The sequence below is a fragment of the Heterocephalus glaber genome, unplaced genomic scaffold, assembly GCF_053883595.1.
Source record: "Heterocephalus glaber isolate CG9 unplaced genomic scaffold, H.glaber_assembly_v1.0 deba00000331, whole genome shotgun sequence".
Lineage (NCBI taxonomy): Eukaryota > Metazoa > Chordata > Mammalia > Rodentia > Bathyergidae > Heterocephalus > Heterocephalus glaber.
The window spans coordinates 57,480,022-57,505,007 of NW_028258142.1; the positions used below are offsets into that span (position 1 = coordinate 57,480,022).

The window sequence follows — 24,986 nt, forward strand, 5'->3', positions numbered from 1 at the left end:
CGCGCCGGCCGAGCCCCACACCGTCCCCGGGCTCCCCCACGCGCGGCCAGGGACACCGCCCACCCGCATCCCCTGCGCCACGGTGCTCAGCGCCCGGCGAGGCGCCTGTCCCCGAAGAAGCCAGGGAAACCCAGGGGCAGAGCAGGAAGCACCCCAGAGCCTGCCATGGGCTGCGCGGGACAGATTGGGCCCCCTGACCCTCTCGGGCTGTCCTCACGCTCTTTAAATCTGAAATCCCACCTCATCACAACGTGCTGCTTGCCACAGCCAGCGAGCGGCAGAGTAACACTGACCACCCACCTCCGAAACCCACGAACACCCCAGGACACGCTGTCTCGCTCATTTTTTGTTGTCTTGTTTCTTGAGACAGGGTCTCCCTGTGTGGTCCAGGCTGGTCCTGAACTCACCATGACGCCCAGGCTGACCTGGAACTCACAGCAATCCTCCTGCCTCAGCCTCCCCTGGGATAACAGGCGAGCACCACCACATTCGGCTGCCGCTTTTATCTCACTTTTATCTCTAGCAATTTAATAAGTATTTTCCAATCTGCCACATTTCCTTATGTGCCTTTTGTTCAATAAAAAAGATAAGTGAAATTATAAGTTCTATTCTTAGGCACAAATGTCAATTAGAATGAGAAAGAAATCATTCAGGTCTTCTGGAGAAAAAAAATCACTAAGTATTGAGCATAGAAATTAAATTTCAGCCAGGGGTGGTGGCACACGCCTGTAATCCTGACACTCAGGAGGCTGAGGCAGGAGGATTGTGGTGAGTTTGAGGCCAGCCTGGGCTGCATAGTGAGTTCAAGGCCAGGATGAACTACATAGCAAGACCCTGTCTCACAAAATAAAAAAGAAAGAAATTAAATTTTATTTGTATGCCAGAAGCAACAAAATATTGATTTCTACCTGCAAAGTTTTCACAAAAGGTTGATGTTTTATGGCCTGGGAAAATTACTAAGACCTTCCTGGCGATGAAAAAAACCTCTGTTTCCCTACACTAAAATTTTAATTCATGTAATCTATTTAAATGTGCTTATTTTAATTTTTGTAGTGATCTGCTTAGTTTTTAGAATTCACAACTAACCTAAACTCCCTAAGAAAAACAAATCTTAATGAAGAATAAATGCTTGTAACATTTATTACTTTCTTAGGAGAGTTAAAAATGAAAGAATCTATTTTCTAAAATGAGATAGGTATTTATTAAATACGGGATTCTAAAAAAAATAAGTATCTCCAATTTGGCATTCTTAAGAAATGTTTCTGAATCGCTTTTTAAAGTAAATAAACATCACACCTCGACATTTTCCTTGAAGATTAAAGGCCCTAGCAAATCTATTCTTTCTCCTGCAGTGTATAGCTAACCTCTACTGTCAACTGTGTGGTAGCTATTTAAATGTGATTTTCACATAAAAATGCTTGAGCCCATTAATACTATTTACCCTACAAAATAAGAGCCCTGCCTCTTTCTTGAGTTATTCCTTGGGCTTAAAGGAAGCCAGCATCCCACAGAAGCTGAGTTCAAAGTTGTCATGGAGACACTGCAGCTCACAGCACATCACAAAGATTTATTCTTCTCCGCCCTAAAAGCCACTATTGACCACAGTAATCAGTAAAGCACGCTCGGGACTTCAAGGACACTGAAGTTAAACAAGGTATTTATCTTTGTTGTTGACTTTAAAATGTTACCTATCAGAGCCCCTGGCCGGAGGAGCAGGGACATTCCCTGGAAAACCAGGCCCTGGGCCTGGGAACAATAAAGGCAGACATCGAAGGGGCCGGCTCTTGATTCCTCTGAAAACCCCAAGACAAAATTTCAAGTCCACCGTGGATAAATGCAATCTAGGAACTTTGCTTTTTTTATTAATTAAAAAGCCTCTTTTTCTTCCAACTTCTCCCCCCCACAGCCACCAAGCAACTATGATTCCCTTTCTAAGTTTTTTTCCTAAAAGCTCTTTTTATAAAAATGACAAAAGTCTGACCACACCAAAAGCGGTATCTGCCTCTGAGGTGACTCCTCAGGGTGCTCTTGGTCCCCAAGAGCCAGCGATGCTGCGCAGTTCTGGGGCACTTTGGAGGGCCGGACTGGGGAATGGGGTGAGGAGTGGGAGCCCACGAATCTCCAGACATGTGGCGGAGCGTTTCCAGAAGCTTCTACACCATCCACATTGATAAAGCACGGTGCTCAGGTTTTAGTCCTGGCGTCTACCCAATCAATTAAACAGTCTGCCTCCAAAAACAGTTTAAGAAAAAAAAAAGTGAAGCAGGAGATCTAGCTATAATCAGGCTAGGAGAGCTGAGAGGACAAGCAGAGTTAGGGTCCCTCCCCTCACCCCAAGTACTAGTTCAGTCCAGGCTGCTTCCGGACCAGACTAAGCAAACCTCTGGGCATGGCCAAGTCCCTGTTTTTATTAATATACAAAAGGGTTTGTTGGGGTTTTTTTCTCTTTGTCAGGTCACAGCCAGAAAGCGCAAAAATGAGAGAAAGAATAGGCTAAGTTTAAAACAAAAGGAAACTGCTTTGCCTGCCACTGCATCAGCCTCTAAAAGGATCTCAGGCGAACCAGTCACTGTCAACAGCTGAGCGAGGACTCCAGGGTCTGGAGTGGCTCTGGCCCACATGACACCCGCAGGGCCAGGAGGAATCTGGAGGGGAGGCTGAGGTGTGTGGACCAAGGGTTCCTTCGGTTGCAGAACTAAGCACCCAGCCACCATTCCTCCCGCCCTTTGAAGACCCCTGCCTTCCTGTTCCTCGCTCCTAGCCAGCCCCGGCTAGGCTCTCTCAAATCCCAGGCCCACAGGGCCCATTCTCCCCGCCCCAATCCACGCAGAGCCCCTAAAGACTGCAGTGCAGGAAAAGGCAAGAGAGGGGAGTCTGAAGTGAAGTCTTGGCAGCCCCCGGAAGGAGGGAAGAAGAGGGCAACCTGCTCAGATGCAGACCACTAGCGTTCCCCTGAGGCTTCCGAACCCCAGATGAGCATGGTCCCACAAATAAGGGACCCTAAAAGGACTCGAATCCCTAACGGGAGCACCAAGGCTCCCCAGAGAGGCCCGGACCTGGGGCATGAGACACCTGGATGGGACACCTGACTGTCTCCACCTCCCTATCCCGTGACTCTGGGGCGCCACCTCCAACAAACAAACGAGCAAACAACAAAAGCCTGGATTTTCCTTAGAACCCAGGTTATCAAACAGGTGGAAGAAAAGAGACCTGTGAGCCCTATGGCTGAGAACAAAGTCAAACAACAATGGCACAAATACAAATGCTTTCTTCTACAAGGAGACACTTCTAAGAAGATGGCAGTTTTGCTTCCCAAGTTTACCTCCACACGGCCTGAAACAGACCTGGGAAAGGCGGTGTGTGGGCGCAGGACGCTGTGAATGTTGGGGGCTCACGGCTAGAAAGAGGGGCCCGGGGCCTACCAGCCGTCCCCAGCATAAATTCACAGGGCCCGCAGGACCGGGCTCTTCGCAGCTTTCCCTTCCCTCACTGGGGGAGGGTGCCCAGCGGACCACCTGGGTCCTGAGTGGCTGCAGCGCCTACACGGGCTCCCCCGGGAGCACCCCAATCCCTCGCCTCTTCAAAGTTCGCCCGAATGAGATGCGTGTGCATGTGGGGGGAGGCACAGTACCCCAAACTCCCCCCAAGGAGGGAGCGTGGATCTCAGGCCCTGCCAGTCCCTGGAAACCTCTTTTCCCAATGCCTGCCCGGAAGCGGAGGGTCTGGGAAAGGAACTGCACCCTCCGCTCCACAGCAGCCCTGTGCGCACTGCCGGCCCCCCGCGGTCGCCCCGTGTGTAGAGGCACCGGCCGGCAGGCGGGCCCTGCGCCCTCCGCGGCGCGCTTACCTGCGCTGGGCCCCCGCGGCACGGGGAGCGGGCCTCCGGCGCGGCTCTGCAGGCTGTGCAGCACCGGGGTCTCGAAGGGTCCGGCCGGCCAGGCAGGCGTCAGCGGCGCGCCCATATAGGGCGAGTAAGGGCTGGGGTGGTGGTGGTGGTGGTGGTGGTACGTCCCGTTCAGCGGCCGTGCGGCGGACAGCGAGCTGTACTGGTGCTCCCGGCCGCCCATGGGCGCCAGGCCGCCCCCGGCGCCTCCGCTCACGCCGCCCGTGCCCCCGCCTCCGGCCGCCGCGTAGCCACCGGGCTCCCGCGCTGCGCCAGTGGCCCCGGGTGGGCTAGGCGAGTAGGGGAAGCGCGCGGAGCCGTGCGCCCCGGCCGAGCTGGCGCTGCCGGGTCCCGGGGCCCCGCCAGGCGCCGTGCCGCCCCCGCCGCCGTAGGGGGGGCTGTCGGCCGCCCCCTGGGGCCAGCCGGGGTGTGCGCCCGCGCCGCCCGCGTGGCTGGGGGGGGCGCCGGCCGCGCCCTGCAGGTAGGGCAGGCCGGGCAGCATGGAGCCCACGCGCGTGGTGGGCACGTAGACCGGGGAGCTGGCGGCCGCCGCCGCCGCTGCCGCCGCTGCCGCCGCCGAGTGCACGAAGCCGCCGGGGGCGCCGTCGTAGGTGGCCGGGCCCTGGCCGGAGAGCGCGGCGAGCGTCTGGTACATCTCCTCGGGCTGCTCGGGCGCAAAGGGGCTCAGCTTGGCACCCCGGCTGGACCACAGCAGCTTGCTGGCCGTGGCCGCCTGGTCGAGGTCGGTGAAAAGCAACAGGTCCTCCCAGCTGGACAGGGCGCTGCCGGGGCCCGCGACCCCCGGCGCCGCAGGTCCGTGCGCTGCCCCGAAGGCGTGCGAGGCGTAGGGACCGAGCAGCAGCGAGCGGGCCGGAGGCCCCGCCACCGCCTCCGCGTCGAGCTGCGGCGTCCTGCAGGGGCCGGCGCCGCCCCGGGAGCACGAGGACGACGACGAGGAGATCGGGGAGGGCGGCGTGGACGGCTCCCGCGCTGGAAAGGCCCCCGGGTCGCCGGCGTCCGCAGCCGCGGCCCCGAAGCGCTTCGGCAGGCACCAGCCGCCGTCAGTCAAGGCCATCCACGGGCCGGCGCCGCGCTGAGCTGGCTCCTAGCTCCTGAGGCGGGTGGGGGAGACAGGGGCGGGGAGAGAAAAAGAGGGTTCACCGAGAGGCGGGCTGTGCACCCCGCGCTGCCACCCGCCTCCCCAGCTCAGGCACGTCTGCAAGATCCCATTTGGGCCTTGGCGCGGGCGTGGGCAGAGAAGGGGGGCTGGGCGGCCATCAGGGTCCTCTGGGGACCCCCACGCTCCCCGGCGCCCCTTCCGCAGCATCCCCTTCGCACGCGTCAGACCCGGGTAGCGGCGAGGCGGCCGAGTCTCCTTCCGCCCCGGTGGCCGCCTCTGGCCGCTGACCCCACACGAGCTAATTTAAGTAGCTGCGCGGGTCGGCAGTGGGGTGGATGCCCCTCTCCCCGCCCGGAACGCCCCAGGATGAGGATTTCCCGCTGGAAAATTGTTCGCGCCCAGACGACAACCTGTCCCCGAAAACGAAACCGCCGCTTTGCCCCAGAGCTTCCCCGACCCTGCGCACCAGACGGAACTCGATCCTGGAGAAATGCCACTCGGCCCAGAGAAGTGGGATGCCGGGGCGGAGAGGGGGTCCCTGATCTCCCGAGCAGGGGTCGGGCTAGGAGACGCAGCGCAGAAGTCTGGCGTCCCCGCGCGCCGCACACCTTCTCCCCGCGCGCGCGCGCCCCGCGGCCCGGCCCGCGGCCCCCGGTCACCCCGGCCGAAGACCGGACAGGCCTGAGCGTTCCGGAATCGGACCCGCAGGGTGGAGCAGTGCGCCGAGAAAAGGTGGGGGAAACTCAAGGGAGGGGGCGGGAGACTGCCCCGGAGCCGAGGCCACCCCACCGGGGCGAGCAGGAAGACTGACCGAGGCTCGGAGGGGTGGGAAGGGAGGCCAAAGGCGGCCAGCCGGGCCTCCGCGGGCGGCTTCCCGGCCCGCCCCGCCTCATCGGAGATAACCGAGCTGAAATTATTGCCCATACCCGGACGCGGCCCGGAGAGAAGCAGGAGGTCCCTCTGCCCGCCTGGCTCCGGGCGCCCGCCCCCTTCCCGGAGATAACTCGCAGATAAGACTGCGCGCAGATAAGCGCTCGGGGCGAGGAAACAGCACCAGAAGTTGGTTCGCGGCGTCCCGGGAACCTGGGAGCAGCTCCAGCCCTCGCGAAGGGGAGGAGGGCGACACCCGCGGAGCCGATCGCAGCTGGGAGAGCGCCGGAGGCCCGGGGCACGGGACGCGAGGGAGGGGAGCGGGGAGGGCGAGCCAAGGAGGAAGCGGCCGAACCTCGGGCGGGCGCGGCGCATGGAGCACGGTGGCGGCGGCGGAGAGGGCTCCGGGTGGCGCGCAGCGAAGCCGAGGGCGCCGGCGGCGGGAGAGCGCGAGTCCAGGGTCTGCGCGGCGCGGCTGGAGAATAAAAAGGAGAGAGGAGGCGCCTCTTACTGCTCCGCCGGAAAACTGCAGCCTCTGCTCCTGATTGGACTCACCGAGCCCTAAACAAACAGCTCTCGCCGAAGGGTGCCAGGCTGTGGGTCGGAACTGCACTCTGGGAGCAGCTGGGCGCGGAGGTGAAGAGGAGGCGGAGGAGGAGGAGGGATCGAGGGGAGGAGAGCAAAGAGGGTGGGGAGGGGACGGCGAAGGGGAGGGGAGCGCGCCGCCGGACAGACAATGCGCGCCGCGCAGCCTGCGGGCTTGGGCCAGGCCCCTCGTCTCTACGTCAGGGAGCGGGGACGAGCGCCCCCAGGGGGCGCCCAGCCCGGGGACGCCGAGGAGGGGCGGAAGCGACAGAATGCCCAACCTGACTGGCGACCTAGAACCAGCCAGGCGCCCCCGGGTCCAGGCACACTCGCGTGCGCGCGCGCTCACACACCCGGCGAAGGGGGGGGGGGGGGGCGCCTGGGCGCTGGGGGTGCACAGCCCGGCGCGTGGCAGGAGCGCGCCCTAAAATGAGGGGCGTAAGTGCTTTGCCCCGCGGCCCCTTTTCTTCTCTCCAGTACGTGAGCCGTTTGGCTCTGCAGCGGTGTCTAACCGACCTTAAACTTTCCGCGACCCTATTTCGGGATGCTAGGGCTCAGGTCGGGGAGAGAAGGAGCCCAGGTCCCCACTCCACACCTCTCCCTGGCTCTTAAGATACTCTCTAACTCCTCGGGAGGATCGCAGTACCCAGCCGACCTTTGCGAACGTTTAACTCGGGGTTGCCCTGTGCAGAAAGCTTAGTCTGCGAGGTGCGCGAACCGGCCAGGGGTTTCCCCCACCAGTGGTGCCTGGGGACACCGTGCGTTTTGCCCTCGCGTGTACCGCGACTTTCCCGGGACCTCAGGTAAGGCGCAGAGAAGTCGTGGGGGAGGTGGCATCTTCCCTGGGCCGCGTGCGAAATCCGGGCTCCCCGCCCCCACCCGCGCACACACACCCCTTTTTCGCTGCCTCGCAGCTGTGTACGAACCGACACGGTCCTTGGCGACCAAGGGACTGGAACGGGCGTCGCGGATTATCACCGCCTCTGTCAGCAGCGCGGCGCGCGCCCGCAGACTAGTCCGCGCTAGCCGGGACCCCGGTCCGCTGCCTTAGCCCCGAAAAGGCCGTGTGGGGGCGGGGCGGGGCGGTGGGGTCAGAAGCGCGGTCTCGCGGGGGTGCGTTAGTGCGCCTCCCCTCCCCGGCCTCATCGAAGTAAATGATTTTCCAAAGGTCAGTCTCCCTGTGCGCGTTTGGGCTCTGATTTTTGTTTTGGGGTGGTTTTTTTTTAATATTTATTTCTGTGCTTTTCCAGTTGGGGAAGGGAGAGGCGCCTGGGCAGAGCTGAACTGGGGTAGGGAGGTTCGTGGTAAAGCGGGGCTCGCAGGGACGGCGAGGGCTCTTCGCAAGCAGGGTTTCCTGGTCCTGGAACGTGAGTTGGGAACCTGGGGAGGGTGGGGGCGGCAGTGCGGGATGGGGAATCCAGGAAGTGGACGGAAATTCTCCGTTTCTCATTCGTTGTAAATTGCTGCTGAAGACCTGAATTTTAAATTGCTACCGAGAAAGTCCATAAACCGTTCTCGCCCGATTTAGTCACTTTTATGACGTCGCTCCTCGCCAGCCCCCGGCCCCGCGCGGGTCCCAGTCGCAGCGAGTTGGGAAAGGGTAAAGGTGGAAAACTCCGGAATGGAGGGAAGACCGGCCACGGAGCCGGATCCAGGGCTTTAAATTTTAACCCGAGTTCGATCGACTGCAGCCCCCAGAAAGGTTCCCACCGCGGCGTCCAAGGTTTCGCAGCGCTTCGGTCCCGGTCCCGTGGCGAGTTGGACCAAGTGTTGAAACGGACTGCATTTTGCAAAGCTCGTGTGTAAGCAGTTACGTAAATGTTCTGGACGCTTTATTTCCTTTGAATCCAATTGTATTTTTTAAATCGTGTTTCTCAGATTTGCTGCTAAAAGGAATTTTTAAAAACAATTTATACTTGTTAAAAATAAATGCTTTGGTCAAGTTTGCATCCAGGCCACGAACGGCCTCCAAGCCAGAGCCTAACTGAGCCCTGGCGCGAGCCTGACCCTGGTGCAGTGTAAATTCTTTATTTTTCCAAGTTTGGGGTGTCCTTGTGCGCTTGCTGGGACAACAGCTAAACCCCGCTGCCCTCGCTGTGGGCAGAGAGCAGCCTGGCGCCTCGGGGGCGCGGGGACGCCGCCCCGTCAAGGACTTTCGGGGTCGGGAAGGGACCCGGTAACTATGGTCCAGACCCCGGTCACCCCAACAGCGTCCCAACAAAGGGAAAATAGGTGTTTGTTCCTTTTTCGGGGCTTCTCCCCTCCAGACTGATTTTCAAACCAAATGAGGGAATGGGGAGAGAAATTTGTCAGTTGGGTTAATTTTTAAATAAAGGAAAACTGTTTAACCTGGACAGTGATTAGGACAGAAACCAGGCTGCCAGACCTCTTGGATCCACCTTTTGCGAGGTGTCGGCCCTGGCCCTGGGACGACGTCCTCGGGCAGGGGCTCGTTTTCCGAGCCGACGCCGCCGTGCGCGGAGGCCAGCAGAGTCCGGGGTGCGAGGGAAGGGCGCACCCCAAGCCGGGAGAACCCAAGGGAGGCTGGAGAGAGTCCCGGAGCCCCAGGTGGACGGACTCGCCTTTCTTTTCCTTGCTTTTGTTTTTCTTTCTTCAGAGGTCCTCCTCTCTCCTCCGGCCTCTCCGGGGCCGCTGGGGCCCCGCTGGCCCTGGCCGAGCTCTGCCTCGGCAGCCGGGCCTGGCGCGGCCTGTCCCCGCTGATTTATTTGGGCCGCAGGGCGGCAGCCAATGGGGCAGGGGGCGGGGGCTGCGCCGCCCACACGGAAGGGCTGGAGACCCAGGCGGACGCGTCTGGCACCCGCACTGAACCCCAGCTCCGCGCGGGGTCGTCTCCGGGCTCTCGGCTGCTCTGCTCCGGCGACCTTTCAGAAACACAGAAGAATCCAATTTCTGGATTAAAACATACTTTTAACCTTAGATTTAAAAAAAAAAAAAAAAAGAAAACAGCTTCATGGGGCTGTGAAGGTTGCACCGCATTTCTTCTGCCCAAGGACGCGGGGTCCGCTGCCCCCTCCCCGCCGGCGTCCGCTCCAGGCCCGGGTGACGCTGACCCCGCGCGGCCCTCGTCCCGCAGCCCGGCCGGCACCGCGTGCCGCCGCCTCCGCCCGGCCCGGTCTGCCTTCTTTCTCTGTTTTCCTTTCCTCTTCCTTTCCCCTTCCCTTTCCTTCCTTTCTCTTCTTTCCTTTATTTCCTCTCCTCTCCCTCCTTCCCCCTTTCCTTCCCTACCCCTCAGATCCGCTCCGGGAGGCCGCCTCCCGCGTCAGCCTCCCCACTTTCTTCCCCGGCCTCGAGCTCCTTATCTGGCCACCCCCTGACCGACGACGGACCTCCCTGCTTCCCCGAGGCCGCCCTAAGCCAAATAAATGTCGCTCCCAGGGCCGCGAAGTCTGCGCAGCCGGCGGTGCCTTCCTGGGGTCGCGGGAGAAGGCGAAGGCGAAGCTTGCGACTCGCACCCGATAAGATTCCGCCGGCGCCGGCCCCTGCCCGCGGCCTGCTCGCCAGACACCGCGACCTGGGGGGAACACTGGGGTCCTGGGCCCCCCCGCCTGGGAAGCCCAGGCAAGGGTTCCCAAGGAGCTAGAACTCCAAGTCGGAGCAGGGACCCTGAAACGTCCCTGCTGTAATTCACAGAAAAAACAAACCGAGGTCAGGGGGTGCCAAATTACCGTCCCTTTTTGATTATTTATACACAAGTAATAAAGACAAAGACAAACCACCCCGACCTCTGGCCTGGTGATGCACGCCTGTAATCCCAGCACTCTGGGAGGCTGAGCCAGGAGGATCTCCATGAGTTCCAGGCCAGTCTGGGATTAGTGAGTCCATGTCTAGCCTGAAATACATAGTAAGACCCTATATCAAAAAAAAAAAAAATTCACCCCTAGCTGCCTGCCCCCGCCTGTGGTCTTGCCCTGGCCTGTGCCATCCCATTCCATTAGGGTTTGAACACAGGCGACCTGGAAGGTGGGCAAAGCTGTGTAGACCGAGGCCATCCCGGCAGCAGGTCTGGGCCAGGGACTAACTGCGCAGGTGCGAGGCCGAGGAGCACTCAGCCCCCCGGACTGGCTCGCTTGGGAAGCCGGGTCTTCATCATCCGTGTCAGTCCCGCCTGGCATCGCCACCTGCCTGGGCAGCAGCTGGAGCATCCTTCGCTCCCCAAAAGCGGGCATTCGGCTTGGGGAGCAGCTCTGAGGTGGGCGGAGTCAGACGCCCAGATTTAGGCCCTGTCCTCGCTGCCCCGCCCCCCCCGCCCCCCCCCCCCGCCAAACTCCAGTTCCCAGCAGCCTTTTCGGGCCCCTTTGAGCCCAGGAAGAAGTGGGGAACAGGAGGGACCCCTGGGGTCCCCGCCACTGCTTCTCCCACCCTGCCTCCCCTGTCTGTTCCCTGCCAGATGCTGGGGACCAGACTCACATCCAAAAGGCACCCCAGGGTCCTGCCTCTGACCTCCCCAATCCTCCACGTATCTAATTCTCAGGTCAACTCAGCTTCTGGGGTTGGACACCAGGGCACTGGAGGAAAAGGGCTCTGCCTGCTTTCAGGCAGGCAGGACCCGGCCCACGCTGGTACCCCTGGGGTGCAGCGGGTCCACGGCAAGGTCCCATGCAGCACCACCACCCAGGGTTATCCGCTCAGACACCCTTGCTGCCCTTGGGTAGTGTTTGTTTTTGGTTTTGTTTTTTCCCCAAGGAGGAGGGGCAGGAATTGCTAAAAGGAAGCAGAAAAGTAGCAAAAAGAGGGCTTCTGAAGATTTGCTAAATTACAAGTCCCCTCCGTGAGTCAACTGAAGGGGAAAGAAAGTGCCAAAGTCTCATCACTCAGGAGGCTGAGGCAGGAGGATCAAAGTGAATTTGAGGCCAGTCTGGGCTACAGAGCAAGACACTGTCTCAACAACCAAAAATATGAATAAAGTAAAAGAAGAAAGTGCCCAAGAAAATGTAAAAGTCACTACATCCAACACTCAGAAGCATGCCCTTTCCATTCAGCTGTGTTGCAAACACTCAGGACGCAGGCGCCTCTGGCACCCACTGTGCAGCCCCTCAGCTTCCTGCCAGCCTCAGACTCCACTGGACCCTTGGCGTCCGCACTGCAGTGGAGACCGAGGAGGGAGCTGCTGGTTCCCAAGTGTCTCCCTCTAGAAGATGGCAGCTCCACCGCCGCCAGCTTCCAGGGAGGGAGGAGACGCCAGTCTCTTCTGTCTCTAGAAAACCGCAAAATTCCAGTTGTCTTCCGGGATTTATAGGAGCCCCTGGGCAGCTCGGACACTGGGCGGCTGGCCTGGGTCTGACAGCACCTCTTCCTGCTCCATGGGCAGCAAGCTGCCAGATCTGTCTATGCCACTTCCCTGGTTGCTGAGAGGATTCAAAGACAGCTTAGCTGGAAGTGCTCACCATACCTGGCACATTCGTCAAGCACTACATAAGGACAGACTATTATTACTACTGAGCCTGAGCTGGGTGGTGGTACATACCTGTGATCTCAGCACGCAGGAGGCTGAGGCAGAGGGATCTCCAAGAATTCAAAGTGAACCTGGACTACATAGAAGATACTGTCTCAAGAAAACGACTACTAATAGAAGTTGAAGGCTTTCCTGTCCCTGCATTGTGGTAGGAAAGAGAGAGGGGAGGCAAAGAGGGCCTTTGCTTTGACCCTGTAAAGGGGGAGCTTCCTGTCACCCCCGACACAACCCCCGCAGATGCTGGGAGCCTCAGGCACCTTCCACAGGACGCCATGACTCAGGGGTCCCAGAAACACACACGCACCCTGCACTCCTTCCTACAGAAGAGAGGAAGGCGCTCACAGACAGCACTGTGCAGGGCGGCCCTGAGGGCTGGCGCCAGATACTGGAGGGGGCAGTGATTAGTGTCCTGGCCATCTTTTTGTTTTTGAGACAGGGTCTCACTATGTAGCCCAGGCTGGCCTCGAACTCACAACAATCCTCCTGCCTCAGCCTCCAAGTTCTGGGATTACAGGCAAGTGTCACCATGCCCAGCTATTGTTTTTTGAGACAGGGTCTCACTATGTAGTTCAGGCTGGCCTCAAACTCCCAGCCATCCTCCTGCCTCAGCCTCCAGACTGCTAGGATTACAGGTGCGCAACACGAAGCCAGCTCTGGCTATCTAATATGCAGGAATTCATTCACACATTCGTTCACTCATTCATTCACAGGGCTAAGACGCAACCCAGGGGCTCACACATGCTGGGCAAGACCTGTGCCACTGAGCCACTCTATCTACTAAACAGGAAAAGCCAGGCTGCTCTAGGCATTGTCCATCTCATGTTCTTTCTGATTCTCCTCCTCCTCCTTCCAGCCTGTCTAAACCTCAATAATGAACATATTTTTTAAAATCTGTGAACCTAACAAAGACTACTGTTCTTTGATAATAAAATGAACAGGGAAGCCAGGCGTGATGGTGCATGCCTGTTGTCCCACCACTCAGGAGGCTGAGGCAGGAGGATCGCCGAGAGCTGGAGGCCAGCCTTGGCTACACAGAAAGACCCTGTTTCAAGAAAAAAAACAAAACACAACATGACAAGGAAAAGAGATTTGCTTCTCAGAAGCAAGGTATGGAGGGAACATAATTCTTCTCTCTGCAGGTTTTCTGCAGGGTGCGTGCCCAGAGCTTGTTTTCCCTGCCCGTCCTTTGATTTACCGAGCGCTGTCATCCCTGCTCTTTACATGCACAGTCACGCATGGAAACCTGATAAAGCTCAAGATCCGAATGATTTGTGCTTATGCAGATTTAGCGCCCTCCTGCCCCACTCTGGCCACCAACCCCAGGCTGCTGTACCCAGGACAGACCTCTGGGCCAGCACAGCCAGAGGGCGGGTCACGGGGCAGCGAGTGTGGCCACAGCCAGCTCCAGCTTCCTCCCGGGCACACACTGTCAGCATCCTCTGTGCCAACTCTCAGCTAACGGCCAGTCTGCAGCCTGCCTGGGGAGGTACAGTAACTACAACTTGGGGATTGTTTGGTCTTTTGAGACAGGGTCTGGCTATGTAGTTCAGGCTGGCCTTGGGCTCATGGGGATCCTCCTGCCTCAGCCTCCTGAGTGCTGGGGTTACAGGTGTGCGCCACCACGCCCGGGCTTCATTTCTCTTGAGTATCAGAATTTTCTGGGTTGGGGGTGTAGCTCAGTGGTAAGCACTCACCTAGGAGCCCTGAGCTTGATCCCCAGGGTCACAATAACAATAATAAATTTCTGATTAAGATAAACATCTTAGGGAATGGCAGTTTAAGATCTTTCTTTGTAGAAACCACTGTTCGAAGACTGTGAACTAAGAAATGTGCAATTTTCCCAAGGAAGGCGACACCGTCAGTACCAGAGAGGATAGCTGTGTTACCTGTCTGCAGGTCCCAGCCACCTCTGCCTGAGGGCTGAAGGGAGACTTCACAGATATCAAATCCCTCTTTTCTGGCTACTCCTAAGCCAGCTTACGACTCTGTTTATAATACCACACATTAAAGGCATGTGGCTGTCCAACAAAAACAGTGTGAGTGTCTCACAATTCTTCAGGCTGGCGACACACAGCCTGTGCCCCGCCGCGTCCTCCAGAAACCGCAGTGTGGACCAGAAACAAAGCTGCGGACCTCTGCGGAGCCCGACCGACCGCCGCGCACGCTGGCTGCCCCTCAGCGCATGCGCGGGATTCGGTCCCGGGTGGAATTGAAAGCCTGGAGTCGGGTGTTTGAATCCCAGCTATGGCGCCCGCTGTCTCTAGCTGTGCATCCTTATGAAAACCCCTTAACTCCTCCACTTCTCATGTCCCTCACCTGGAAAGCGTGGTGGCGGTAAATGCACTGATTGCACAGGATTGTTACGGAAGCCTAAATGGGTTCATATGAATAACATCCTTCATGCCCAGTGTGAGCACACACCTGTCACCCACTCGGGAAGCTGAGGCAGGACAATCACTATGAGTTTGAAGCCAACCTGGATACATAGGGGGTTCAAGGCTAGCCTGAAACACATAGTGAGATTGTCTCAATTTTTTTCTTTTTTTCCTATTATTTAATAAATAATAAATTTTATTTCATTTTATCCAATTTCCCCCTCAAGACCCTTCCCCTCCCCTCCCCATGTACTAACGCTTTGTTTCCAATTTTTCCCTCTATTTTCGCTTTTTTTCTTGTCTCTTCCTTCCTTTCTTTCTCCCTCCCTCCTCCCTTGTTCCCCTTCCCATTTGAACACTTTCTTCCCATTTCCCAACATCCATTATACATCTCAGTCCTTATTTCCACATTCAGTTTCTCACACCAGAAAAATTTTTTTCTAAAAGAGTTAAAATCAACATGTCTAAAAAAAAAAAAAGAGTTAAAGTCATCATAATACAGTGCTCCATGCACACCCAAGTTTATAGCAGCATAACTCATAGTAGCTAAATCTTTGAGGCAGCCTATCTGTCCACCAACGTCAACTGATAAAGAAAATGTATTTACACACAATGGAGTACTACGCTCCCATAAAGAAGGCTAAATTTGAGTCATTTGTAGGAAAATGGATGCACCTTGAGACCATAATGTTAAGTGAAGTAAATCAGACACAAGCTTAAATATCACATGGTTTTTCTTGTGAGAAACCCAAGGTATAAATAAGTTCAAGAGAGAAAAAGGTAGATAATAGGAAGTAGGGGGACAATGGGAAGCAGATGGAGAGGTGGAGGGAGGGGAAGGGATGAACAAGATTGGAGACGCGTAATGTGTGTGCAGCAGCTCCCTGAGGAATGCCAACATCACTGCAGACATGGACTAGAAATACAAGGAGAAGCCACTCCCTGGGCCCCTGTCGGGAGCTCACAGAGGCACAGCCGCCAGCCTCCTAGATCCGCCACCACTCTGGCCCATGGTGTCCCCGGAGTTCCCATGTTGGGAACTCAGTCCTCCGAGTCCGGTGTCCTTGGAGTGGACGAGGTGATGGGAGGGGCTCTGCTGGCCCAAAGAGCGAGCCCAGCCCCCCGCCCCAAGGCAGTGCCACAGGGAGGCCTCCCAGTGCAGTTGGGCCCTGGCCTCCAGACTGGGAGCCAGACAACCTGGGGCATTGGTCACAGCCAAGGAGGACAGACTAAGACCCCGTCTAAGGGCGCTTCTCATCCACAGCCTACTGCCGAATCTGGGTGCTGTCATTTCCTTCTTTTGTTGCTGTTTTTGAGACAAGGCCTCACAATGTAGCCCAGGCTGTCCTTGAACTCATGGTGATCCTCCTGGCTCGGCCTCTCAAATGCTGGGAGTACAGGCGTGGGCCACCACACCCAGTTCTCACACTGCCGTTCTCTGCGTCATCCTTGTGGGGGGCGGGGGGCTGGGGCTCAAACCCAGGGCAGATTTCAGCTTCAAGACCAACTTCCTTTTGCCAATAGCAATGACAAAAAGGAGTGGAATTAGGCCCAGCATCCATCAAAAATAAGAAGGAAAGTTCACGCCCGAAAAGAGAAAGAGAGAAACGAGCTGTGGTGAAGGCTCCCCCACAGGATAGGTCAGGTTTCTGTCCTTCCTGCATTTGTTTTCCCTGATTTCTTTCAGGGTTGTTCAGATTTCTCCGAATTGGTGGGGCACGAGCAGTGTAAGAACCGTGACCCCCTTGAGGAAAACTGTCACCCACACAAGGGCCCCCTTTCTTGGAAGCCCCCAAATATGCAGGACCTACAGTGGATGTTTACATTTTTAAAATGTGTTATGGATCCCCCTCAAAATGCTCCTCCTGGCTTCTGACACACTAGGCCCATCCTTCTCGCTACCTTCCAACGAGGTTCTGGATGTGCTCCTCAGTGTCTCCCGGAGCTGTCATCAGAAATTCTGTGAGTGCTGAGTGCTGCAGCTGAGCCCCATCCAACAGAGAGGTGGCCGTGAAACTATCCCAGTGCATCCTCAGCCACCTCACTCACTGGATCTGGCACCATGTGGCTTCCGGCTCTCCCCCAAAGTCAAAGTGACCCTGAAAAGTGAACATCTTGACTGAATTCAGGACATCTACACAGCCACAACCCCCCTACTAAGACACTCAGGAAAGGACCCCAGAACCGCTTCAGAAAGTGGCAAGAATGAGGGGTGAGTGCGTTGGACATGCGGGGTGGTGTTTTGGAGGGGATCCATGACAATGTGTCTTTTACTGTAAATCATTAAAATTTTAAACTTTCTGATCACATTCCAGGGACAGAAGCAAATTGCAAACAGAGCAACTTCCAGCCAGCCCCTACCCCAGGCTCCCACTGAGACTTCCTCACTGGTGACCGTGCAGTGAGGAACCAGAGTACAGGACAGGAGACGTGGAAAAGGCAGGAGACACGCCTGAGACAGAGATGGGGTCCGGATCTTAGGGGCCGCTCGGGCAGAGCGCGACGCTGGTCTGGGGGTCCTGCTCCATGCCCCTCCCCAGGGCCCAGACTCAAAGTCCTTCCCTCCTCCCCTCGCCCACTGCCACCCCAGGGGACATGAAGTAGACCAAGAAGTAGGTGCCGCAGCCACTCAAGTAGCTTCCCCACGATGACTCTGAGGGAGGATCTCCCTTACTCCAAGCCACTTTCCACGTTTACTGAATCACTTGTTTTTCAGTCTATAACTTAAATATTGAACCAAAGTCTTATGAATCATTGCATTTTTTGTGTTCAAATCACCTGCACGTGGCCAGATCTCTCTGCTCTTAACAAAAAGCCCCTGCTTCGACCAACCCCCAGGTGGAGAAGGAGGAAATGATTATTTGCTTTTGCCTAGAAATATGAGTCTGTTTGGGTCTCTCGGGTTTCCATAAAAATGACAAATCCAAACAAAAAAAAATGAGTTTGCCCTAACAAACAAGGTATTCTGTGTATAAATATTTAGGGGCAAGATGTGAATGCTATGCTGGAATTTCAAAAATGGATAAAATACTGTTGGCAAATCCTCAATTGCTATGAAATCAAGCATGATACAGCTTGCTGAACAGAGAAAGAACAGTCTTCCTCCGATGCCTTGTTACTCAAGAGTGCTGCCCTGCTTCCGGATTTGCTTTTACCTACTTAAAATAAACCCTGACTAAACCTGGGCAGGGTGGTACACACCTGTAATCCCAGCACTGGGGAGGCTGAGACAGGAGGCTCTCAAATTCAAACCCAGCCTGGGCAATTTCATGACTTAGCAAGACCCTGCCTCAAAATAAAAATAAAAAATTCAAAAGAGCTGCAGGTGGGTTCAGTCCTCAGTCCTGAGAAAGAAAGACAGAAAGAGAAAGCTGGCTCAGTAGTGCTTTCTCCATGCTCACATTAATAACAGTAAATTCCCCGCTCTCTAGAGTCTTCTCTTTTTAACGAATGGTGTCCGCAGCATCGTTCAGGAGCTGTCAGGCTGCAGAGCATAACAAATGGGATTGTGATTAGAAAATAAACTGGCCTTGGATGAGGGACGCTGGAGGAGAGCCCGGAAGTGAAGCCAAGGGCAGTTCCTCAGGCCCTGGGCACTGCTGTCCCGCCTGAGACCTCTTTCTGCTCTCTACCTCCCCAGATCCCACTGCAGAAACCACAGCTTCCCGCTGAGCAACTGGCGCAAGCCCAGGGCCCCCTCCAGCTTTCCAAAGGCTTCCAGAAAACAGCTCTTTGCTTCATTGGAATCCTGGAAACAAACTGTTCTACCAAGGGTTAAATCTGTAATAGTTGCTGGATACTGTGGCACATGCCTGGCATCCCAGCACTCTGGGAGGCTGAGGCAGGAGGATCGCAAATGTAAACCTGGTCTGGGGAACTCAGGGACTTAGCAAGACCCTGTCTGAAAATCAAAAAGGCTGAGGGTGAAACTCAGTAGGAAGAACATGGGTTCAATCCCCAGTGCCACAAAACAATTTGTAGTGGTTAAGCTATTACTGCAATAACACTAGGACTTTCAATTTGAGGTATTTGTAAAATGTTTTTTGGTTTATTGATACAGGTCTCACAGTTCAGGCTGGCCTTCAACTCTCTATGTAGCCCAGGCTAGCTTTGAACTCACAGTAATCCTCCTGCCTCAGCCTCCTGACTGCTAGAATCACAGGTGTGTGCCACCATGCCCAGCTATGGAATTTTCTTTATAATAAAGACAAATACTTTCATAAGTTTGGCATTTTATCGTATTTCTTGCAAATGAAGTGTTTGTTTCAAAGTGAAACCAATCTGTTCCTCAGAGTAGAAGTGAATGCTGATTTTGTTAAGGTCCTGTACTCTTCTTCTTACTCTTTCCTCCCCCAAACATTTGCTTCTTTTAACTAAAATGACCATAACTTTTGCAATCAGGAAATACTTTTTAATTTGGGCAATGTATAAAGGATGATGATGGGTGTAATGTTATTAGCTGTTTTATGTTAATAGTTCGATTTCGGCCAGGTGTGGTGGCACACGCCTGTAATCCCACCACTTGGGAGGCTGAGGCAGGAGGATCACCATGAGTTCAAGGGCAGCCTGGGCTACATACTGAGACCCTGCCTCAAAAAAACAAAAGGGGGGGTGGATTTAGCTCAGTGGTTCCGCCACCTGCCTTGAAAGCACAAGGTCCCAAGTTACCAGCTACCAAAAAAAAAAAGAAGAAGAAGAAAAAAGAAGTTCAATTTTGGGTATCTGTTCTCAGGACAAGGAAGTCCCAGCACTCCTTGGCTTTATATCCTAAGCTTTAAAAAAAGTATGAATGTGCCAGGTCTGGTGTACACCTATAGTCCCAGCTCCTGGGAGGCTGAGAGAGGAGGATCACAAGTTCGAGGTCAGCCTGGAGTTCAAGCCCAGCCTGAGCTACAGAGCAAGACACTGTCTCAACACCACCCCCCCAAAAGCATGAATGCTTTCTTGCTAACACACTCTCCTAAATTTATTTATTTATTTATTTATTTATTTTTAGGACCTAAATTTAAATTAAGGGTTCAAGGCATGTTTTCCAAATGATCTACTCCTGAGATACACCCTTCTCTACACAGGGCTTGAGGTTAAAACCTGGAGGAAGCCGGTGTGGTGGCCCACCCTGTTATCCCAGCAACTCAGGAGGCTGACACAGGAGGATCACTGAGAGTTCCAGGCCAGCCTGGGCTCCATAGTGAGTTCAAGGTCATCCTGAACTACATAGCAAGATCCTGCCTCAGAAAAGAAGAGTATTCATCTGGTGTTCTCTTTTTCCTACATGGTTTTCTCTGGTTGCTGCCTCATTTTCATGCCTTTATATTTGTTCGGGCCAAGGCTGTGGACATTTCTTTCTCTTTTGCAGAGTGAGGTGCAGCTGGGGCCTCATCCATGCCAGCCCAGCGCTGGACACAGAGCTACATTCCCAGCCCCGGGGTTTCTGCTTAACAAGTCTCTTCTGAGCGTGTGTTGTTCTTTGAAATAAGGAAACAATTCCAGGAATTCAGGGAAGCCCAGGCCACCCTGGTCCTGGGTGTAAAGCTAGCCTGGCCATCGGCGGGCGGCAGATCAGTCAGCAAATATTTATCCAGGGCCTACTTGGTGCCAGGCAAGTGGGCAAACACTGGGCAGGCACATAGCGACCTCCAGACAGGTCAGCAGCCACCAGGAGGGCCCTCGGGGTTCAGCAGGAGCCGGACTCCACATGGCTGTCTGTCCAAATTGCCTCTCCCCCGGGCCAGGAATCCTAAGAGAAAGACGCATGTGACAATAGCTATACAGGTAGCTTTTCAAATGCAAGATTCCAGTCACTAGAAATGGCACAAAACTAAACTCTTTCTCTTACATGCTATTTTTAGGGGGAAAAAATAATAAATGACAAGAAAACTAAATCTAAGAAATGAACTTGCACTAAGGAGGCTGAGGCAGGAGGGTCGCCGTGAGTTTGAGGCCAGCCTAGCCCACATAGTTCAAGGCCAGCCTGAACTATAGAGCAAGACCCTGGCACAGAAAACAAAAAAGAAAGAAGAAAAAGGAAACGAATTTACAACAATCAGCTGATCTATATCCTTTGTTAATGGGACTATACAATGGGAGTGGCTGTTGTACTGATGGGAGATACTGGCCTATTTTATTTATTTTTAGGTTTTGTTTTCTTTGAGGCTTGGTGACAGGAGCTGGCCTAGCATTCTGGGACCACCAGGCTCCATCTGTAGCACCACAGAAACGCTAACTCAGTAATAGAAACCAGCGTGTTTTCAGACATCCTGTGACCTCTGTACCCCGGAAGTAGTATCATTTTCAGAGAGGTCCCACACAGAAAGGGAGAAACTCCAGGCCTTGCAGCTGCCTGGTCCCAGCCGTGCCCCTCCTGACCCGGCGCAGGGCACCTAGGCTAGCAGGTTTCACTTTTCTCGCCTTAGAATAGAAGTGCCAGCTGCTACCTCCATATCACTGTACAGGATTCCTGCCTCAGCTTCCCAGAGTGCTGGGGTTACAGGCGTGCGCCCCCAGCTTCTCAGTTTCTCATTAAAATTTCTGAAAGGGTTTTGTTTGAATGCATTACACAAACATGATATTTAGTATCTTCCCTATTCTTTAGCCGAACGTGTGTGTGTCTGCTCGAATGTTCCTGTCCCTGCCTCTCGCCTTGCTTCCGGTTGGGCCAGACACACCGGTCTCCTCCCACCGGGGCCCAGGCTCCCCTGGAGGCGGATGCAGATCGAGTTCCCACTCGGTGTCAGCCTCGGTGCCATCCCCGGGCGGGCGGGCGCCAGGAGACTGAGGTGTTCACGGGCGTGGCCGGGATCGCTGCCGCCTGTGCCCAGCTGCTCCGCGCCGAGTCCCCAGGCAGCACCGCTTCCTCCTTCCTTTCCCCAGGCTGTGCCCACTGCCCCTCGGACGCCACGTGCCCGGGCTCCCCGGGGCTCCGCCTTCCCCCTACTGTCTTCTCAAGCTCCGTGGAGATGGAATTGTTTAACCTCACCTCCTGGGTTAAGTGTTTCCCAATGGGGGGTGAGATAGGTTCTCGCAGTGTGGCCCAGGCTGCCTTCCAGTCTGCGACCCTCCTGCCTCAGTCTCCCAAGTGCTGGGAGCACAGGCATGTTCCACTTCCCGATTTCCGGAGATGCCCTCTCTGCCAACCCGGAAGAGCCCATTTTATGCGCACTATCCTTGCAAACACTGCAAGAAGCTCAGTCTTCTTGGTTTTTGGTTTTTTGGTACCGGAGATCAAACTCAGATCCTTGTGCTTGCACAGCAGGCGGTGAAACCACTGAGCTAAATCCCTGGCCTTAAGAGCCCATTTTAATAACATTGAGAGCCGCGGACCCCAATTCAGTAAAACAAAAGCACCCTCGTGACCTCCACTCACATCCCCCGAGCTTCTCTCAAACTGATGAGCAAGGCTTGTTGGTGCACACTTGTAACACCAGCTACTACTTGGGAAGCTGAGACAGGAGGATCCCTCAAACCCAGGAGTTCAAGACCACCAAGACTGAATCTCAAACAAAAAACACAAAACAAACACAAGAGATTGGTCCTGCTGCAGTGGCACAAACCTGTAATCCCTGTACTCTGAGCAATTAAGCAATTTATTGAGACCCTGTTTCAAAATAAAAATGAAAAAGAGCTGGGGATATACCTAAAGGTGAAGGCTCTGAAAAAGAAAAGAAAAGAAGGAAAGATCAGTTCTGTTCCCAAGACCTAAATAATTTCATAGTTCTTAAAAATGTTTCATGGCCAGGTGTGGTGGCACACACCTGTAATCCCACCACTAGGGAGGCTGAGGCAGGAGGATTGCCAAGAGTTGGAGGCCAGCCTGGGCTACATAGGGAGACCCTGTCTCAAAAAACCAAAAATGAATGAATACATGCTGGTATTTCCCACAGGACAGTCCTGTAAAAACTTCAATGATTTAATTCTGTGATGCAAAGAACATACTTGGAATCATCTGTGCCCACGGGGATACATCACACGCCACGGCAGTGTCTGACTAATAAGGACGTCTGTACTTTGCCCTTGACTGTTTCCACCAAGGGCAGCTCCAGGCATCCCAAGGCACAGCGGCACCAGGCTCAGGGACAAGGACAAGGGGACAGTCCAAGTCCTGACCTGTGGTGAGACCCTGTCTCAAAAGTCTTAAAGTAATGTGCTGGCAGCTAGTGAGACCCTGCCTCAGAAAACAAAACAGAACGAGGTCTTAAGGTATACAGAGGAGCACTTGGAGGAGCCTGAGGCCAGAGGATGGTGGCGAGTTCAAGGCCAGCCTGGGCTCCATAGCAGGATCCTGTCTCAAAAAAGCAAAGGAAAAAGAAAGGGTCGGAGATTTAGCTCAGTGGTTCTGGTGCCTGCCTCCCAAGCTCAAGGTCCTGACTTCAATCCCGGGTACCGAAAGAAAAAAGAAGGAAGATCCCAGATTTGTGTCATAGTACCTAGGTTTTATTTTTTTTGCTTTTGAAACAAGTCTCGTTATGGAGTCCAGCCTGGCCTCAAATTTAGGGTCCTCCTGCCTCAGCCTCCCAGAGGGCTGGGATTATAGGTGTGGGCCACCAGGCCTCTCTTTCCCTTATGTCAAAGGGTGACCTTGCTTTCGGACCTGGCCTTCACCACACCTCCCAGCACATTCCTCACAGAATTTCCTCCCTCAAAAGTGGCTTGGCTTGTTTGATGTCTACGCACCCTGAGAATTCTTACCTGACCAGTGATCAGATACCCTCTCCTGAGCCCCAGGGCCCCTACAGGAATAACAGCACCTGGAAATGAGCAAACACTGTTCGTGTGTAGAGCTATAGAAACTTCCTCACAGAGCTGGGCATGGAGGTGCACACCTGTAATCCCAGCACTCAGGAGGCTGAGGCAGGAGGATCCCTGCCTGGGCTACATAGTAACTTCAAAGCCAGCCTGAACTATATAGTGGGATCCTGTCTCAAAAAAATAATAAATGAGAGAATTTCCTTACTGAGTCCTAATATACACTAATCCTGCTCAGTGCTATCTGCCTCATGCTCATAAAAGGGTGGGAAGTGCCCTCTCCGGTAACTGGGGGGGGAACTGAAACCCAGAGCCCAGATGTGGTAGGGTCAGAACTGGGAGCCAGGTTCAGGACTGCACAACTGCCTTTCATGAGTTGGGCTGGAGTGTCTTCCTAGATCAACCTCTGGTGGGTTGGGGAATGTGAAAAGTGGGTGAACATTAGCCCCTCAAAGAGCTGTGCTTCTGTCCCCTCCCCAAGCCCCAGGAAAGGTCCAAGCAGCCAAGGGTCAGGCTGGTGATTCCGCCCCAGGAACTGGGGTTCAGGGTAATCCCAGCATTTCTGCCTCACGGCTCAGGCACAAGAACACCCAGGTGGCCCACACCTGCATCCAGTACTCGGGGAGGCTGAGGCGGGAGAATTCAAAGTTGGAGCCTAGCCTGGGCAATTTAGTGAATAGCCAAGATCCTGTCTCATAATTTAAAAAGTAATAAAAGGGCTGGGAATGAAGCTTGGTGCAAAAGCCCTGGGCTCAATCTCCAATGCTTTGAATTTTTTTTAAAAAATGCATCTTCTAGGCAAAAATCAACTTAGCTGTGCTATGCTGAAAGAAAAGCATCCAAAATTTTAACGTGAATTTAAGTATCAAGAAAGCAGGCAGACTTGAACAGCAGCTTAGGAACAAGACCATTCCCCTGCTCTCAGCTCTGCCTTTTGTGTGATCACCACTGAGTCTTTTCGACTTTTTAATAAATTTTATTTTATCCCATCCTCCCCAAGTGCCCTCTTCTCCCTATGTACAAAAGCTTTGTTTCCATTTTTCCTGAGTCTTTCATCTTCCTTTGCTCCTGCATGGCTGAACTTGCAACCCATGGCCTCACTATGCTGGCCAAGCCCTCTGTCACTGAACTAACCCCTAGCACTTCTCTTGTTTTTATTTCTGTCTTTTTCTATTCCTTAGTTTCCAATTTAGAAAATGGCCTTAATGCTGGGCATGGTGACACACCCCTAAAATCCCAGCACTTGGAGGCTGAGGCAGGAGGATCACAGGGATTTTGAGGCCAGCCTGGGCTACACGGTGAGTTTGCGGCTGGCCTGAACTACATAGTGGGGTGGGGGGAGAGAGGAGAGAGAAAGAAGAAGAAGAAGAAGAGGAGGAGGAGGAGGAGGAGGAGGAGGAGGAGAGGAGAGGAGAGGGAGAATGGGAATGAGAGAGAATGAGAATGACATGCAGCTCTGGCTCCCTAAGGAGCGGCCAACCATGGAGCCAGACAGCAGGAAGTGGCCCTGTCCCCTGTCCCCTGAGCAGCAATTCTCCTGACTCCCACCAGTGCCCTGGGCCTGGAACAGCCTCCTAGGGGCATCTGTAATTCCATCTGACCCAAGTTGCTCTGTGGGACCCGATTCTTCCCCTGCTTTACTTCCTAACCCTTCCTGGGATCAGGGCCTGGAGTCAAGTCAAACACCTTGACTATAACTGCTGGAAGGGCTGGGCTGACAGCTGAGAAACCCAGTGGTTCTGCGATGTTCTGGTCTTAGCCCTTGCACTCAGAGAGGCTCCAGGGTTCCACAGCCGCCTAGAGATGTTTGGGCTGCACCACAGGGAGCAGAGATAACCGTCAGGTTCGGGATCGAATCGAACCCGCAGCCTCCAGGGCCAGACAAGCGATGCCACGAACCGTGCCCCAGCGCGCATGCGCACACGGAGCACCTCTGCC

At 54.7% G+C, this 24,986-nt stretch overlaps 1 protein-coding gene and 1 long non-coding RNA gene across 6 annotated transcripts in view; one reads left to right on the plus strand and one right to left on the minus strand.

The window, feature by feature from the left end:
- Gata6 (GATA binding protein 6) overlaps positions 1-7,514 on the minus strand; it is a 27,920-nt gene extending 20,406 nt beyond the window's left edge. The window contains exons 1-2 of one of the 4 annotated variants that reach the window (XM_087194167.1): positions 7,385-7,514; positions 3,848-4,995 (exon numbers count right to left, since the gene is read on the minus strand). In XM_087194167.1, the coding sequence (XP_087050293.1) occupies positions 3,848-4,958 (1,111 nt within the window). In that variant the 5' untranslated portion in view covers positions 4,959-4,995; positions 7,385-7,514. Of the gene's footprint in view, positions 1-3,847; positions 5,654-6,228; positions 6,531-7,384 lie in introns of those variants that run through there. The other 3 variants (XM_087194160.1, XM_004853164.3, XM_087194161.1) reach the window with 3 other exon arrangements.
- Positions 6,581-18,685, plus strand: LOC147830151 (uncharacterized). Of its 2 annotated transcripts, none has more exons than XR_015444428.1 (4): positions 6,581-7,261; positions 7,709-7,825; positions 16,191-16,518; positions 16,622-18,685. It is a non-coding gene; the product is annotated as an uncharacterized LOC147830151 (long non-coding RNA). The 2 variants fall into 2 exon arrangements; XR_015444427.1 differs by lacking the exon at positions 6,581-7,261 and adding an exon at positions 7,540-7,626.
- Positions 18,686-24,986: the final 6,301 nt, after the last annotated feature.